The following is a 16,829-nucleotide window of genomic DNA, read 5'->3' on the forward strand; positions in this document are numbered from 1 at the left end:
GCATCAGAAACCAGGGGGACCCAGATACACCCATCTACGGTGCATAGAAGTCTGGCCAGAAGTGGTCTTTATAAAAGAATTGCGACTTAAAAAAACATAGCTTTAACATGGAAATAAGACCAAATGACTTAACTATGCTGGAAAACATAGGTATGGTAGCAGTTGCTCTGGACTGATGAGTCAATATTTTAAATATTTGGCTGCAACAAAAAGACATTTGTTTACTATTGGCCTGGAGAACAGAACAATAATTAATGTCTGCTGCCAGCAGTGAAGCATGGTGCAGGCGGGTCCGGCTGATATACAGATTGGTACGGCAGGTGCAGGTGGATCCAACTGATTTACAGACTGGAACGGCAGGTGCAGGTGGATCCGACTGATATACAGACTGGCACGGCAGGTGCAAGCTGATCCGACTGATGTACAGATGGGCACGGCAGGTGCAGGCGGATCCGACTGATTTACAGACTGGAACGGCAGGTGCAGGTGGATCCGACTGATATACAGACTGGCACGGCAGGTGCAAGCTGATCCGACTGATGTACAGATGGGCACGGCAGGTGCAGGCGGATCCGACTGATATACAGACTGGCACGGCAGGTGTAGACTGATCCGACTGATGTACAGACTGGCACGGCAGGTTCTGGCATGCCTGGCTATAATACAGACTGATAAGGCAAATACTGGCAAGGAGGTTAGGAATGGACAGACACTAGTGGGAACTAGCAGACTGGGACCTGAGAACTAGCAAGTATGTTTGGGACAAACATCGTTGCACAGGCACCTCCATGCAGGTGGTAGTAATAATAATAATAAGTGTCTCCCAGACATTGGCTGGGGACACGTTAGGACACCTCGCACCCCAGACAACAACCGACGCGGAAAGAGGAGGAGGTGCGGGACGGGGGACACGGCGGTTGAGTAAGTCGGTATTCCTGTCAGGGGAGAGGGGCAGCATGGAGGGATGCCGACGCTACGCTTGATAGTTGATGAAATTGATATGTCTGGGATTACATGAAGAAACAGGAGGACCTGCACAAGCCTACATATACAGGATACAGGAGAACTGTGGTTAGTTTTCCAAGATGTTCCCAACAACTTCCCTGCCAAGTTTCTTCAAATTTGTGCAAATTGTGTAACTAGAGGAATTGATACTGTGATGTTGTTTTGAAGGTAAAGGGTGTTCACACCAAATATTGATTTAATTTAGATTTCTTGTTTGCTCACTCACTTTGCATTTTGTTAATTGATAATAAATTATAAAAAGCATTTTTTCTGCACATGTCTAAAGGAACATTTAAAGGGCCACTGTCACCCCCTCCAGCCGTTATAAACTAAAAGAGCCACCTTGTGCAGCAGTAATGGTGCATTCTAACAAGGTGGCTCTTTTAGTTTTTGGTGCATGTATTCCCAAAATAAAGCGTTTTATAACTTCTCCAAAATACCTGTCTTTCGCCAGGGAGGCAGGTCCTCACCCCCCTGCTTGAAACGCCACACTGCCGTCACTCAAATCTTCAGGGGCGCCGGGCGCCGCCCCCATTGCGCTGTTTTCGCATAAAATCCGGCACCTGCGCTGTGTAGTACTGTGCTGTGCAGGCGCAGTAAGCTCTGGCTGTCTGACATCACAGCCAGGCTTGCAGACGGCGCCTGTGCGGCCACCCACCTTGTGAATCCCAGCCCCACAGTGTGTTATGCATTATGCAGAGTGCGGGGCTGGGATTCAGAAGCAGGGCGGCCGCACAGGCGCAGTCTGCAAGACTGCATCGGAGGTCAGATGGCCAGAGCTCACTGCGCCTGCACCAGACAGTACTACACAGCGCAGGCGCGGGATTTCATGCGAAAACAGTGCGATGGGGGCGGCGCCCAGCGCCCCTGAAGATTTGAGTGACGGCAGTGTGGCGTTACAAGCAGGGGGGTGAGGACCCGCCTCCCGGGCGAAAGACAGGTATTTTGGAGAAGTTATAAAACGCTTTATTTTGGGAATACATGCACCAAAAACTAAAAGAGCCACCTTGTTAGAATGCAGCATTACTGCTGCACAAGGTGGCTCTTTTAGTTTATAACGGCTGGAGAGGGTGACAGTGGCCCTTTAAACAGCAAAATAATTGTGAGCAAGCATTGTTAAAAATGCTTTTTCACCAATATTTTGCCATGAAAACAGGCTATCGATCACCTGATGAATGAGCAAACTGCTCGTTCATAGGGTGGAATGATCTTTAACCCCTTCAACCAAAGCCTGTTTTCACCTTCCTGACCAGGCCATTTTTTGCAATTGTGACCACTGTCACTTTATGAGGTCATAACTCTGAAACGCTTCAACGGATTCTGGTGATTCTGAGAATGTTTTCTCGTGACACATTGTACTTTATGATAGTGGCAAAAATTAATCGATATGACTTTGCAATTTTCAAACTTATAGTTTTTATGTCCTTAAATCGGGGAGTCATATCACACAAAATAGTTAATAAATAACATTTTCCACATGTCTGCTTTACATAAGCACATTTTTGGAAACATAAATTTTTTGTTAGGAAGTTATAAGGGTTAAAAGTTGACCAACGATTTCTCATTTTTACAACAAAATTTGCAAAACTTTTTTTTTAGGGACCATCTCACACTTGAAGTGACTTTGAAGGGCTTATATGACAGGAAATGCCCAAAAATTGACACCATTCAAACAACTGCACCCCTCAAGGTACTCAAAACCACATTCAAGAAGTTTACGAACCCTTCAGGTATTTCACAGGATTTTTTGGAATGTTTAAAAAAAAATGAACATTTAACTTTTCTCACAAAAAATTTACTTCAGGTCCAATTTGTTTTATTTTCCCAAGTGTAACAGGAAAAACTGGACCACAAAAGTTGTTGTGAAATTTGTTCTGAGTATGCCGATACCCCATATGTGGGGGTAAACCACTGTTTGGGTGCATGGCAGAGCTCGGAAGGGAAGGAGTGCCGTTTGACTTTTCAATGCAAAATTGTCTGGAATTGAGATCGGACGCCATGTTGCGTTTGGAGAGCCCCTGATGTGCCTAAACAGTGGAAACCCCCAAGTGACACTATTTTGGAAAGTATACCCCCTAAAGAACTTATCTAGATGTGTGGTGAGCACTTTGAACCCCCAAGGTCTTCACAGAAGTTTATAATATAGAGCCGTAAAAATAAAAATCATATTTTTTTCACAAAAATTATATTTTCGCCCCAAATTATTTATTTTCCCAAGGGTAACAGGAGAAATTGGACCACAAAAGTTGTTGTGCAATTTGTCCTGAGTACGCTGATACCCCATATGTGGGGGTAAACCACTGTTTGGCAGAGCTCGGAAAGGAAGGAGCGCCATTTGACTTTTCAATGCAAAATTGGCTGGAATTGAGATCGGACACTATGTCGCGTTTGGAGAGCCTCTGACGTGCAATTCAGGAATTGTTTTTTTTTTATAATTTTTTATACCGTTCCGCGTATGGCAAATTGATAAGGCAGCTTTGTTCTTCGGGTCAGTATGATTACAGTGATACCTCACTTATATGTTTTTTTCATGATTTGGCGCTTTTATACAATACAAATATTTTATAGAAAAAATAATTATTTTTGCATCGCTTTATTCTGAGAGCTATAACTTTTTTATTTTTCTGCTGATGGAGATGTATGGCCACTTGTTTTTTGCAGAACAAGATGACGTATTCAGCAGTACCATTTTTATTGACATCCTTCTTTTTGATCGCATTTTATTGCACTTTTTGTTCGGCGGTATGATGATAAAGCATTGTTTTTTTGCCTCTTTTTTTTACGGTGTTCACTGAAGGGGTTAACTAGTGGGACAGATTTATATCGTTACGGACGTGGTGATACCAAACGTGTACTTTTATTTATTTATTTTTTTTACATAAATAAGTGGTTTTATTGGAAAAATATATTTTGTTTTTTTCTTTATTTGGGGATTTTTTTTTTTTTTTTATATTTTTACACATTCTATTTTTGTTTTAACTTTATAACATTGTCCCTGGTTGGGACATCACTATATCATGTCAGTTCGCTGATCTAACACTTTGCATAGCACAGTGTCAGATGAGCGATCTGACAGGCAGTGCAGGAGGCTTACCGGCGCCTGCTCTAAGCAGGTGCTAACAAACCACCTCATTGAAGGACCCCACGGCCATCTTGGAGCCGATGGTCTCCATGGAGAACCGCTGGAACAACACGATCGCATCATGATGTTCCGGTGGGAGAGCGCAGGGAGCCCCCTACCTGCGCAATTGTTCTTTATGCTGCTGTCACTATTAACAGCGGCATCAGAGGGGTTAAATGCCCATGATCGGCGCTAGCACCGATCGTGGGCATTGCTGCGGGGTCTCCGCGGTCACATACTGCTGACACCCGCACGCGATCGCCACAGCGCTCACCGTGAGACCACGGTGATCGTGCCGCCGTAATAGGGAAATACAGTTCCCACAGCGCTGTACTAGTATGGCGCATGTCAGGAAGGGGTTAATCCTTTTCCTTCTTCAAGCCCTCACATAACTCTGTCGGCAGAAATATAAAAAAATTCTAGCTCTCCAAATATGGTGATACAAAAACGCAAACATAAAAAACTATATAAAACTTTTATTGCTGAAATCGCACCGACCCGAAGAAGAAAAGCCGTGTAATCACTTATACCACACAAAGAAAGGCATAAAAAATAAATAAAACCAATGCATTAAGGCTCAGCTCACATTTATCCTGCACTCTACGCTGAGCACTTACACCGGGTAGAAAAATCCCTACAATGAGGCAGATGGAATCACTGTGGACTATGATTCGGCGATATCCATCTTTTTAAGCATGCATAAAAGTGTTGTCAGACTCAGTTTTGTGCACCTCTGAAAAGAATGGACACTGCTGCACAAAGGCCAGACAGCATTCAGAGCAACTCTTCTGCTTCATTATATTGAATGGATCTCTCAGGGGTTTCTTCTGAATAAAGGCATTAGGAGATTTAGATGGAAACCCCAATGCAAGTGGTCAGCGTAGAGCGCCAGATAAATGTGATCCAAAATGTTATGTAAAATGTTCCCAACAAAAGCTTTGTCACAAATCTGTTGTCGGGTGACCCGGGACCAAGGGCTCCTTTCCTGTCCCTAACACTAGGGGCGACCTAGTTTGCCCTGTTCCCCGGGTTACTTATGAAGGTGAAGATGCCAGGGCCATGTACCTTGCCTTATCTGAATTCGCCCTCTGTACCCTTCCCTCACCCCATCCAGGGAAGAGGGGAGTAGCTGTGCACCGTAGTACAGTACACCAACCAGACGAACAAGGTAACATAAACAGGAGAAAATGGAAAATACCCGGCATACTAATATCCATTCACATATAACAGAGGTATGCATTGGGGATGAATGATAGGGTAAAACCAAAGTAAGATAAGGTAAGGGAATTATCACACTTACTAAACCAAGCAACAGTCACAGATAAACCAACCAAACGCCTTCCCATATAACCACCAAACTACTATTCTCCCAGCCATGCAGCATAAGCTACCTCTGATGACCTGTGTCAATCAGGACCCAGATTACATTGGGGATAGGAGTGGCAAACCGTGCTCATCTGAGAGCCCTTGCTCCTAGGGCTCCCAACATGGCCGATTAACCCCTGTACTGCCAAAAGAAATTTACACCCTTTAGTAGGAGCAATCAGATGCTGCGGTCTTCAGGCTCCTCTCTGTTGCAGTAAGCCAATGCTTCAACTAAATCGACAAAAAAAGAAAGTCCCCACTCAGGTCGGTCATCTGTTAACGGAAATATAGGGGGCTATCCACATTACTGGTAGCACAATGGTGAGTGCAGAATCCAGTGAATTCTGCACTCTAAATCCAAATGCCCTTCTGTGCCCCATAGGGTGCCTAAACCATATTTAGTATCCACATGTTTAGCATTTCTGTAGTGATGAGAGCCCGCCTAATTTATGGGAAGCACAAGCGTGGCACAATGTATGGGCACTACAATGTACTGGGCACTGCAATGAACGGGCACTACAACGTACTGGACACTACAGTATACGGGCACTAAAATGGCAGATTTGCAATTTTCACTCAGCAACATTCTCTGCTGCTTGTTTCTGGAAAACAATCACAGATTAAAAATTGTCACTAAACCTGTAGATAAATACCCAGAGGGGTCTCATTTACAAAATGGAGTCAATTGAGGTGGGATTCTGCTCTTCTGGAACTTAGCGGCTCTGTATATGGAGTCCACAAACTATACTACGATTTGTTTTCCAAGAGTCAATGTCACACTTTGCCAGTCTTCGGTAAGGAAGGGGGACCCCAAACTGTCCCTGGAACTGGTACCCTAACTATCCCTGTTCCGGGGGTACTCTCAAATGTAGAGAAGTTCCTGTTCATGTTCTAAGCTGCCCCCTCCCCCAGGAGGCTTGGTACAGATGTAAGTGAGTCGCCCGCAGGGCAGTGGCGTACTCGGTACCGGGTCCGGTCGAAAGGGGGATGTCACGGTGGCTGCGACCCGGTCTCAACGTTAAAGGGGAAAATGTTCAAAGTTTGTTGTGACGCCACCTGTGGAGTTCGGTCAGTAGTAGGACCAACGCTGCTTTGAAGGGGTCCCCTGGGGGATGTTGAGGCAGCACGGGTGTTACTCTTCCCACAGGTGAAGCAGGGTCCACAGGGGTCCTATGGTGTAGGGCGTGGATGGTATGTGCCGGTGAATAAATGGAGGAAACAAGTTGTAAGTCTTTACCTGGTATACTGCAGGTTGCTGGCCACAGTCCAGGGTACCAGGCACGGATGATGGTGGTCCGGCCAGCTCAGAGGCAAAAGAGGATTCCCTTCTCCAGTAGAGGTCTGTGAGCCTTTCCAACTAGCGCCATTAAAGGTGAGGTCCCTGCTGCCTGAAGCTTCCTACAGGGTCTTCCAGTTCCCCGTCCTGGGACAGGTACCTGCACGACGGGCAGCTTGAGCCTTTTTACAGGGACTCTAACATGCCCCAGGCTCCTCAGGTGCTGCTGCATCTCAGGCATGGTGCGGGCAGGTAACGTGTAGTGTCGTGCCCTCCAGTTCTGCTCTGTGTCCTACAGTCCCACAAAAGCCTCGGGCTCCTGGTTCCCGACTACTGTGCTTCAGCTCCGAGGGTGCCCTGCCACAGTTCCCCTCTGAGCTCTGTTCCTCTCCTATGCTCCTTCCCTTCCGGCTACTCCACATACAACAACCCTTCAGGTTCTCTCACTTCTTCCAGAGGCTGCAGCTGCCTCGTGGCTGCCAGGCCTCTCTGTCTGCTTTGCGTCTCTCCTGGACATCTGTTCTCCTTGGTCTCCTAGGACCAACTCCCTGTCTCCTCCTCCAGGTCAGGAAACATATAGCCTAGGGAAGCTCACCTGAATCCGGGTCCTGAGCTCCCCCATGGCCTGGATTCAGAATGTGTTGCATGTGTGTGCCTATGGCTACGTTCACATTTGCGGTCCTCGCCGCAGCGTCGGGCGCCGCAGCGGCGCCGCATGCGTCATGCGCCCCTATATTTAACATGGGGGCGCATGGACATGCGGCGCACTTGCGTTTTGCGCCGCATGCGTCGCTGCGGCGCCCGCGTCGGTGCGCAGAGGACGCAGCAAGTTGCATTTTTGCTGCGTCCAAATTCAATGAAAAAAACGACGCATGCGGCGCAAAACGCAGCATTGTGCATGCGTTTTGCTGCGTTTTTATTTGCGTTGTGCGTTGCGGCGCCGACGCTGCGGCGCACAACGCAAATGTGAACGTAGCCTTACCTGGTGAAGAGAACTCCATTGCCTCTGAGCATGACATTACCTTCCCCGAAGGAAAAGCAACATCACTGCAGCAACCGGTCACCTGGGGTGCTGCATTAGTGTAAATATATGTAAGACAAACAGGGATAACAAAAAGCAGCTTACATACAAAAACACTCACCAAGGGTAGAGAGGAAGAAAGGGCAGGATAGGAAGGTACAAATCAAAGGGGAATAGGATAATGGAGAAAGCATACACCCAAAACCAGCAGACAACAATCTCCAGCAGCAAACTCCAACTTCAGCACACCACCTCTAGCAAGCCAGGAAGCAAAACTTTCACAGGCAAGGATGAGAAGGTCTGGCCAGGTTTTATAGAGAGAGAAAATAAGCAGGTCAGGAGCAGCTGTGAGGTGAAGCTGCATATCTCTAACCAGCATACAAAGAGTTGTTAACCTCTTCATCACCAATGGAAATAAAGTCCATTTAGTATGAGAAACAAAACACACAGGCTAAATGGAAGATCTGCGATTGACATGAGCGAAGATCGCCTGACGACAGATCTCCCAGGAGGATGTGACACACTTGTGACAGGCAAACAGTGCTCCTTCCATACTGAGTCTTGCCGTGTGGCTAAGCAATACTGCACAGCCACATATGGTGCATTGCCACGTTCAGCAGTAATCATGTGACAAGTCTTGGTGCCATATCTCCGCATATGAAAATGTACAATCTGGGACTAAAACAAATTTTTTTGTGGCAAAAATGTAGCTATTTTTTCTTTACTGCCCAATAGTATAAAATTCTGTGACACATCTCTACTGCCAATATAATCACTGCACCCCTAGATGAATTCATAGAGAGGTGTAGTTTGTAAAATGGGGTCACTTATGGGGGGTTCTGCTGTTCTGGCACCTCAGGGACTCTGACGATGTGACATGGCACCCTCAAACCATTCCAGCCAAATGTGAACTCGAATATGGTGCTGAGTTTTGTACTGCGCCTTAAAAGAAGTTTTCGACCACATATGGGGTATTGCGTAACAAATTGTACTGTTCATTTTTTTCTTATCCCTTTTGAAAATTAAACACTTGGGGTCAAAGCAACATGGTAGTGGAATTTTTTTTAATTTTCCATTGGCTCAGCCAAATGTTATGCTATTCGCTGAGAGTCAAAAATGTTCATTACATCCCTAGATGAATTCCACATGAGAAGCAATTTACAAAATCGGAATATTTATTTATTTTTTTTTTTTTGCTGTTTTGGCACGTCAAGGGCTCTTCAAATGGGACATGGCGTCCGCAATCTATTCCAGTCAAAATTGAGCTCCAGAATTCAGTTGGTGCTCCTTCCCTTCTGAGCCCTGCTGTGCGCCCAAACAGTAGTTTTCCCCCACTTATAGGGTATCTGTGTACTCAGGAGAAGTCGCACAACATATTTTATGGTCTGTTTTCTCCTGTTACCCTTGCGAAACGGACAAATCTGGGGCTAAACCAACATTTTTGTGGGAAAAATGTATTTTTTCATTTTCAGGGCTCAATGTTATAAACTTTTGTGAAACATCTGTGGGTTCAAGATGCTCATCACACCTATAGATAAGTTCCTTGAGGGGGGAAATTTCCATTGTTTAGGCATATCAGGGGCTTTGCAAACGTTGCATGGCGTCTGCTCTCGATTCCATACAATTTTTGTGCTTCAAATGTTGAAGGGTGATTCCTTCACTTCTGAGCGCTGCCGTGCACCCATACAGTTGTTTTCCCCCACAAAGAGCGTATTGGTGTACTCAGAGCAACTGCACAATAAATCGAATAGTCCATTTTATCATGATACACTTTTAAAAATGAAACATTTTTGACTAAAGCAATACTTTGGTGGGGAAAAAAGTCAATTTTTTTTTTTTATTCTGATGAAGCCACTAAAGGGTTAATAAGCATGTTGAATGTGTTTTTGAGCAGTTTTAGGGGTGCAGTTTTGAGAATAGTGCCATCTTTTAGGTGTATTCTGTCACACAGGGCCCTCATAGTCACTTCAAATGGCACGTGGTCCCTAAAAAATTGGTTTAGTAAATTTTGCTGAAAAAATGAGAAATCGCCGGTGAACTTTAAACCCCTTTGATTTCCTAAGAAAAAAAATGTTTAAAAAATGATGCTGATGTAAAGCAGACACGTGGGAAATGTTACTTATTAACTGTCTTGTGTGGTATAACTCTCTGGTGTAAAGGCATACAAATTCAAAGTTTGAAAATGGAAAATGTTTGATATTTTCATAAAAATGCAAATCATATCGACCTAAATGTATCACTAATATGCATTCGGCTGTGTGCAGGCGCCCGTCAGCATCATAATGCTGCTAGCCGGCAGATTAACCCCATAGCTGCAGGTTAACAGCGTTATTTCTGATGGCAGGTTACCTTTAAGAGAAAGGGGGTATAAACAGTGGCATCACAAATGGGCAGAGCATGTTAAAGGGAAGCTGTCACCAGATTTATCCCACCTAATCTGAGAGCAGCACAGTGTAGAGACAGAGAACCTGATTCCAGCCATGTGTCGCTTACTGGGCTGCTTGTTGTGATAAATTCACTAGAGGACTAGTAAAGCGGCTGCCATGTAGTCCTCTATATTCATGAGCTGTGTATAACCCTGATTGGCAGCTTTCTGTGTACACTGTGCATAGGCAGAAATCAGCCAATCAGTGGTGTGAACGGGTTATACAGAGCTCAACATTAGAGCGATGCAGCAGAACAACAGTGATTTTAGAAAAATGCTACCAAGCTGCCCAGTAAGTGACACATCGCTGGAATCAGGGTCCCTGCCCCTACATCAAGGTGTTCTCAGAGTATCTAAACCCTGGAGAGAGATTCCCTTTAATGAGACACCTGATACATTGTAGTCTGCACAGAAAAAGCAGGATTCGTCTTCTCCCAAGTTCCTGACGGCTCCGGAGAACGGTGACAGAACCCAGAACCATTCCTGTACACCAGGAGTGCAGGCAGGGAGGCTGAGGCACTACAAGAACACAGCTGCCTCCGCCAGCCACCTGTGGAACCGACAAGAGACACAAGTGGGCTACACTGAGAGGGACTCATCCTGGCACACGAGGGCAGAGGTCACAGGGCAGCTAAGGTGTCCTCTTGGGATGACCTCAGCGGCCGCTTGTTTGCTGAAGGCAGGGCGGGCGGATTAACTGCTCCCGTGCTGCCCTGCACCTCTCCCGGTGACGGCAGCCGTCTGGAGCCTCCCGTGCAGTCCGTGTACCTGGGCCCCGCCCCCAGCTCGGCCCCCCGTGTACCTGGGCCCCGCCCCCAGCTCGGCCCCTCCTCCCCGCTCCTGGCTGTGGCTTCTTCCCAGCCAGTCTCCCGCAGTGACTGGCTCCACAGCTCCGGGCTCCCCGGCTGCCGTGCTCTCCCTCGGAGCTCCGCTAGGAGGCGCAGTGCTGGGCTCCACATTCCGGGGTGAGCTCGGTCTAGCAGGGTGACGTCAGGACTGCCTCCTCCCCCAGCTGAGCCCCTGAAAGTAACTCTGGACAAGGGAGTGCAAGGAGCCGCCGAGCATGGAGCGCCCGGGGTGCGGGGCGGCTGCAGGACGGAGGACTGCTGAGCCCCTCGTGTGATCTGCCGGCCGGAGCCCGAGGATTACTGCTGGGAGCGGCGTCTCACAAACTTGTGCCGAGGATGGCGGGCGGCGGGCACCTGGCTCTGCTGCTGCTGCTCAGCGCCCCTGTGCTGGTGTCCCTCCGCGGGCAGCTGGCGGCAGGTGAGTGCGGACTGCTCGGAAAGTTTACTGTGCGGTGGGGGAGGGGGCACAAGGTGGTCTCTCCGGGGGGACCGGGGGGGCTGAGGTCCTGGCACCGCGGGCGGTGGATGTGTATGTATATGTGTGTGTGTGTATAGTGTTCCATATTACTGTGGTATATGTGTGTATACTGTCTGCACGTAGTACATACTGTAGGAGGTATATATGTGTATACTGTCTGCATGTGGTATATATGTGCATACTGACTGTAGTATATCCTGTAGGAGGTATATATGTGTATACTGTCTGTATGTAGTATATACTGTAGGTGGTATATATGTATACGGTCTTCTTCATGTAATGTGTGTGTATATCGATCTCCAGATGAAGACTACAGTATATATACTACATGAAGATGACAGTATATACCACTGTACATGAAGACTACAGTATAAAAACCACATGATAAAGTGTGTGTGTATATTTCATGTTGTATATGCAAGGCTGCAGTGTATACAGTATATACCAATATACCACATGATGGCTGCAGTGTATACGGTGCAGTGAGGAGCTGTATACACCGCTTGCCCTGGGTCACTTCATACCTGGCACCTCCTGTCCTTTGTTCGGATACAGCAGGGATATACACTGGTAGGAGACATGTCTGCCCCAGGACCTGGCATACCTGATACCTCATCACTTGCCCTTTGTTTCCAAGTGTATACTCTGTGGGAAGCCGCAAAGTATAGTCTGCAGCACATGGGCTACCATGTGTATACAGTATATAGCTGTGTATACCCCACATGAAGGATACCGTGTATGCTATGTGGGAAGTAGCAAAGTATAGTGTACAGCAAGGCTGCACAGTATATACTCTAGTATACAGCTATGTATAACAGATTAGTGTACATACAGTATATAGCTGTGTATACCCCACATGAAGAATGCAATGTATACTATGTGGGAAGTAGCAAAGTAGTGTACAGCAGGGCTGCACTGTATATACTCTATAGTATACAGCTATGTATAACAACACAGACTACAGTGTGTATACAGTATGTAGCTGTGCATACCCCACATGAAGGATACAATTTATATTATAATATATAGCTATGTATACTTCACATGACAAATGCAGTGTATATAACCCACAAGGGATACAGTTTATATACATATTTATGGTATATAGTTATGTACTTTCACACGAAGGATATCTTGCATACTCTGTAGTATATAGCAACGTATACTCTGTAGTATCTAGCTATGTATACTTCACATGAAAAATATTGTATGAATGACCGTGTATATGGGAAATAGCCAAGTATAGTCTACCGGAAGGCTGTACTGTATGTACTCTATAGCATATAACCATGTATAACAACACAGATTACAGTGTACATACAGTATATAGCTGTGTATACCACACATGGACACATTGTATATACATATTTATAGTATATAGCCATGTATATACCTCACAAGAAGGATATTGTGTGTATACCCTGTAGTATATAGCTGTGTATACTCCACAGGAAATATACAGCATATATGTGTAAAGTATATAGCTATCTTTATACCCCTACATGAAGAATACAATGTATACTCTGTTATATAGTTGTGTATTTCCCACATGAAGGATACCGTGCATACTCTGTAATATACAGTTATGTATACCCCACATAGTGTATATCTTTATATTATATAGCTGTCTTTATACACCACATGAAAATTACAGTATATACTTTGTAGCATGGAGCTATGTATACCCCACATGAAGGATACGGTGTAGACTGTGTAGTAAATAGCATTGTATACCCCACATGAGGGAGACGGTGTATACAGCTGTGTATATTCCGCATGAGTGATACAGTGTATATACCTGTGTATACCCCACATGAAGTATACGGTCTATACGCTGAAGTATATACCCCACATGAAGGCTACGATATATATAGCTGTATATGCCCCACATGAAGGAGATGGTGTATACTATAGCTATGTGCACGCTACATGAAGGCTACGGTGTGTATATAGATGTATATGCCCCACATGAAGGAGATGGCTATATACTACAGAGTATACACGATGTACACCCCACATGAAGGCTACAGTGTGTATATAGCTGTATATACCCCACAAGAAGGAGATGGTGTATACGCTGTAGTATATAGCTATGTACACCCCACATGAAGGCTACAGTGTGTATATAGCTGTATATACCCCACATGAAGGCTACAGTGTACACTCTGTAGTATATAGCTGTATATACCCCACATGAAGGCTACGGTGTACACTCTGTAGTATATAGCTGTATATACCCCACATGAAGGCTACGGTGTACACTCTGTAGTATATAGCTATGTACACCCCACATGAAGGCTACAGTGTGTATATAGCTGTATATACCCCACATGAAGGCTACGGTGTACACTCTGTAGTATATAGCTGTATATACCCCACATGAAGGATACAGTGTACATTCTGTAGTATATAGCTATGTACACCCCACATGAAGGCTACAGTGTGTATATAGCTGTATATACCCCACATGAAGGCTACGGTGTACACTCTGTAGTATATAGCTGTATATACCCCACATGAAGGATACGGTGTACATTCTGTAGTATATAGCTATGTACACCCCACATGAAGGTTACGGTGTGTATATAGCTGTATGTACCCCACATAAAGGATACGGTGTATACTCTGTAGCATATAGTAGTGCCGTATAAAGAATACTGTGTCGGCGTAGTTTTGTTGTGTCCTGTGGAGAGTTCATGGCTGGGGCTGGATTACTGGGTCTACAAGTTGTTTTTACCTCCCCCTCCTCCTCCTTCTCCTCCAGACTGAAGTTGAGGAGGAAGTAGGGAAGCATCTCGCCCCCTCCCCCACCAGTGAAACAAGCCCTTTATTGCCTGACTAGGGGCTGCTTCCTTTACCTGTTGCATACAGTGTTGGAAGGTGCGGGGCCTCCATAGACTGGAGCAGTTACGGTACTTGTGGTGGACTTGGTAAACTCTAACATCTCCCTGATGAGTCCGCTCTTCTTGTTATTAGGTAGTGCTTGGGATCTCTTACCCCGGCATTTAGGCAATATGATGGCTGGCAGTTCACAGGCAGCCAAGTAGGTGAGTTGGCAATTTTATAATAATTGCTTCTCTCTGAAAATTCCCCTGTAGTGATCAAAAAGTCTCCGGAAACTTCTAGCTCAGCTGAAAGGTTCGATTAGCTGCGAGCTCGCAGTGTAGAGAAGAAGTGTGGGTGCGAGGAGAGACGCCGGCGGTTTGTGAGCGCACACTGCCTCCATGCTGAGATTGTTCTAAGCTGCTACAACAAAGGATTATGCTCCCTGTGAGTCTAGCGCAGGTATGGCCATGGAAATTAAACCGCCTGCTTAAGGCGTTAGGGTTAAGTTCCTTAAGAAAGGAGAAAATTAATTGGCTTTCGTACTGTGCAGAATTGTCCATTACTAATCATATCAGATTTTCTGGAGCATTTGGGTTTCTCTCCCTGATAGTCTGCTGCAGTGTCTAATGATCAAGTCGTTATGCTAATGAAGACCTGCGGAATGTTGGTTGAAATTTGAAGGAAGAATGTCACCTAAAAGTCTAGTTGAAATTGGTCATGGATGAGTATGTAGGAAATGTTCAGGGTAACAAGTTTGTTTAGGGAGGTTTTAAATAAATTCTGAGCCCGAAACAAGCGATGATGATCGATCCAGCGAGGGCATGTATAGCCCCCTTCACATGACGCAGCAATGTATGTCACCAAACGCTCACCGGCGTGCGCTCTCGTTAACACCTAAAGTCTTGTCTGCAGCAAATTGTGCCACAATCCTAATGTCTGCATAAAAGGTGCGATTAAACAGTGTTTGCCTAATAAAGGTTAATTTTCTCAGAGCTATAAAAACACATGCAGGTTTTGAACCAAAGCCAAAAGTAGTCCTATTGTTACTTTCAAATACTCAGGGGGAAAAAAAAAGAACCTTAAGGGGTTTGTCCATTACTGGACATCCCCTTATGAACAGCTTCCCTGTACATCCTAAAATAAAAAAATGAATCCTAATATTTTTTCCAATCGCAGCGCTGTGCCCCCATTGGTAGTGTGAGCTAAACAATGTTGCGTGACTACCAGGGGAAACTATGAACAATGTCACGTGATCGCCGGGAGACACGGCGCTACAGTCGTAGTCCGGTATTGGAAGTATTCATGTTTTTTCTTTTTATAAGATGTGCAGTGAAGCTGTGTATAAGGAGCCTTCCTGTACTAGGCAATGCCTTTCATGGGAGGCTTCCCATGGCAGCCGGCCCCTTTTTATAGGAGGCTTCCCGTGGTAGCCGGCCCCTTTTTATAGGAGGCCTCCCGTGGTAGCTGGCCCCTTTTTATAGGAGGCTTCCCATGGCAGCCGGCCCCTTTTTATAGGAGGCCTCCCGTGGTAGCTGGCCCCTTTTTATAGGAAGCTTCCCGTGGTAGCCGGCCCCTTTTTATAGGAGGCTTCCCGTAGTAACCTGCCCCTTTTTATAGGAGGCTTCCCGTGGTATCTGGCCCCTTTTTATAGGAAGCTTCCCGTGGTAGCCGGCCCCTTTTTATAGGAGGCTTCCCGTAGTAACCTGCTCCTTTTTATAGGAGGCTTCCCGTGGTAGCCGACCCCTTTTTGTAGGAGGCTTCCCGTAGTAGCCGACCCCTTTTTGTAGGAGGCTTCCCGTAGTAGCCGACCCCTTTTTGTAGGAGGCTTCCCGTAGTAGCCGACCCCTTTTTGTAGGAGGCTTCCCGTAGTAGCCGACCCCTTTTTGTAGGAGGCTTCCCGTAGTAGCCGACCCCTTTTTGTAGGAGGCTTCCCGTAGTAGCCGACCCCTTTTTGTAGGAGGCCTCCCGTGGTAGCTGGCCCCTTTTTATAGGAAGCTTCCCGTGGTAGCCGGCCCCTTTTTATAGGAGGCTTCCCATAGTAACCTGCCCCTTTTTATAGGAGGCTTCCCGTGGTAGCTGGCCCCTTTTTATAGGAAGCTTCCCGTGGTAGCCGGCCCCTTTTTATAGGAGGCTTCCCGTAGTAACCTGCTCCTTTTTATAGGAGGCTTCCCGTGGTAGCCGACCCCTTTTTGTAGGAGGCTTCCCGTGGTAGCCGACCCCTTTTTGTAGGAGGCTTCCCGTAGTAGCCGACCCCTTTTTGTAGGAGGCTTCCCGTAGTAGCCGACCCCTTTTTGTAGGAGGCTTCCCGTAGTAGCCGACCCCTTTTTGTAGGAGGCTTCCCGTAGTAGCCGACCCCTTTTTGTAGGAGGCTTCCCGTAGTAGCCGACCCCTTTTTGTAGGAGGCTTCCCGTAGTAGCCGACCCCTTTTTGTAGGAGGCTTCCCGTAGTAGCCGACCCCTTTTTG

At 46.2% G+C, this 16,829-nt stretch overlaps 1 protein-coding gene across 19 annotated transcripts in view; it reads left to right on the forward strand.

The window, feature by feature from the left end:
• Window positions 1–11,239: 11,239 nt before the first annotated feature.
• The window catches only part of PTPRK (protein tyrosine phosphatase receptor type K), a 402,371-nt gene continuing 396,781 nt past the window's right edge, over window positions 11,240–16,829 (forward strand). For 18 of the 19 annotated variants that reach the window (XM_077289389.1, XM_077289390.1, XM_077289391.1 and 15 more), the window contains exon 1: window positions 11,253–11,479. In XM_077289389.1, the coding sequence (XP_077145504.1) occupies window positions 11,398–11,479 (82 nt within the window). In that variant the 5' untranslated portion in view covers window positions 11,253–11,397. Of the gene's footprint in view, window positions 11,480–16,829 lie in introns of all 19 variants that reach the window. The other variant, XM_077289403.1, reaches the window with a different exon arrangement.

Source organism: Ranitomeya variabilis, chromosome 2 (assembly GCF_051348905.1).
Source record: "Ranitomeya variabilis isolate aRanVar5 chromosome 2, aRanVar5.hap1, whole genome shotgun sequence".
NCBI lineage: Eukaryota > Metazoa > Chordata > Amphibia > Anura > Dendrobatidae > Ranitomeya > Ranitomeya variabilis.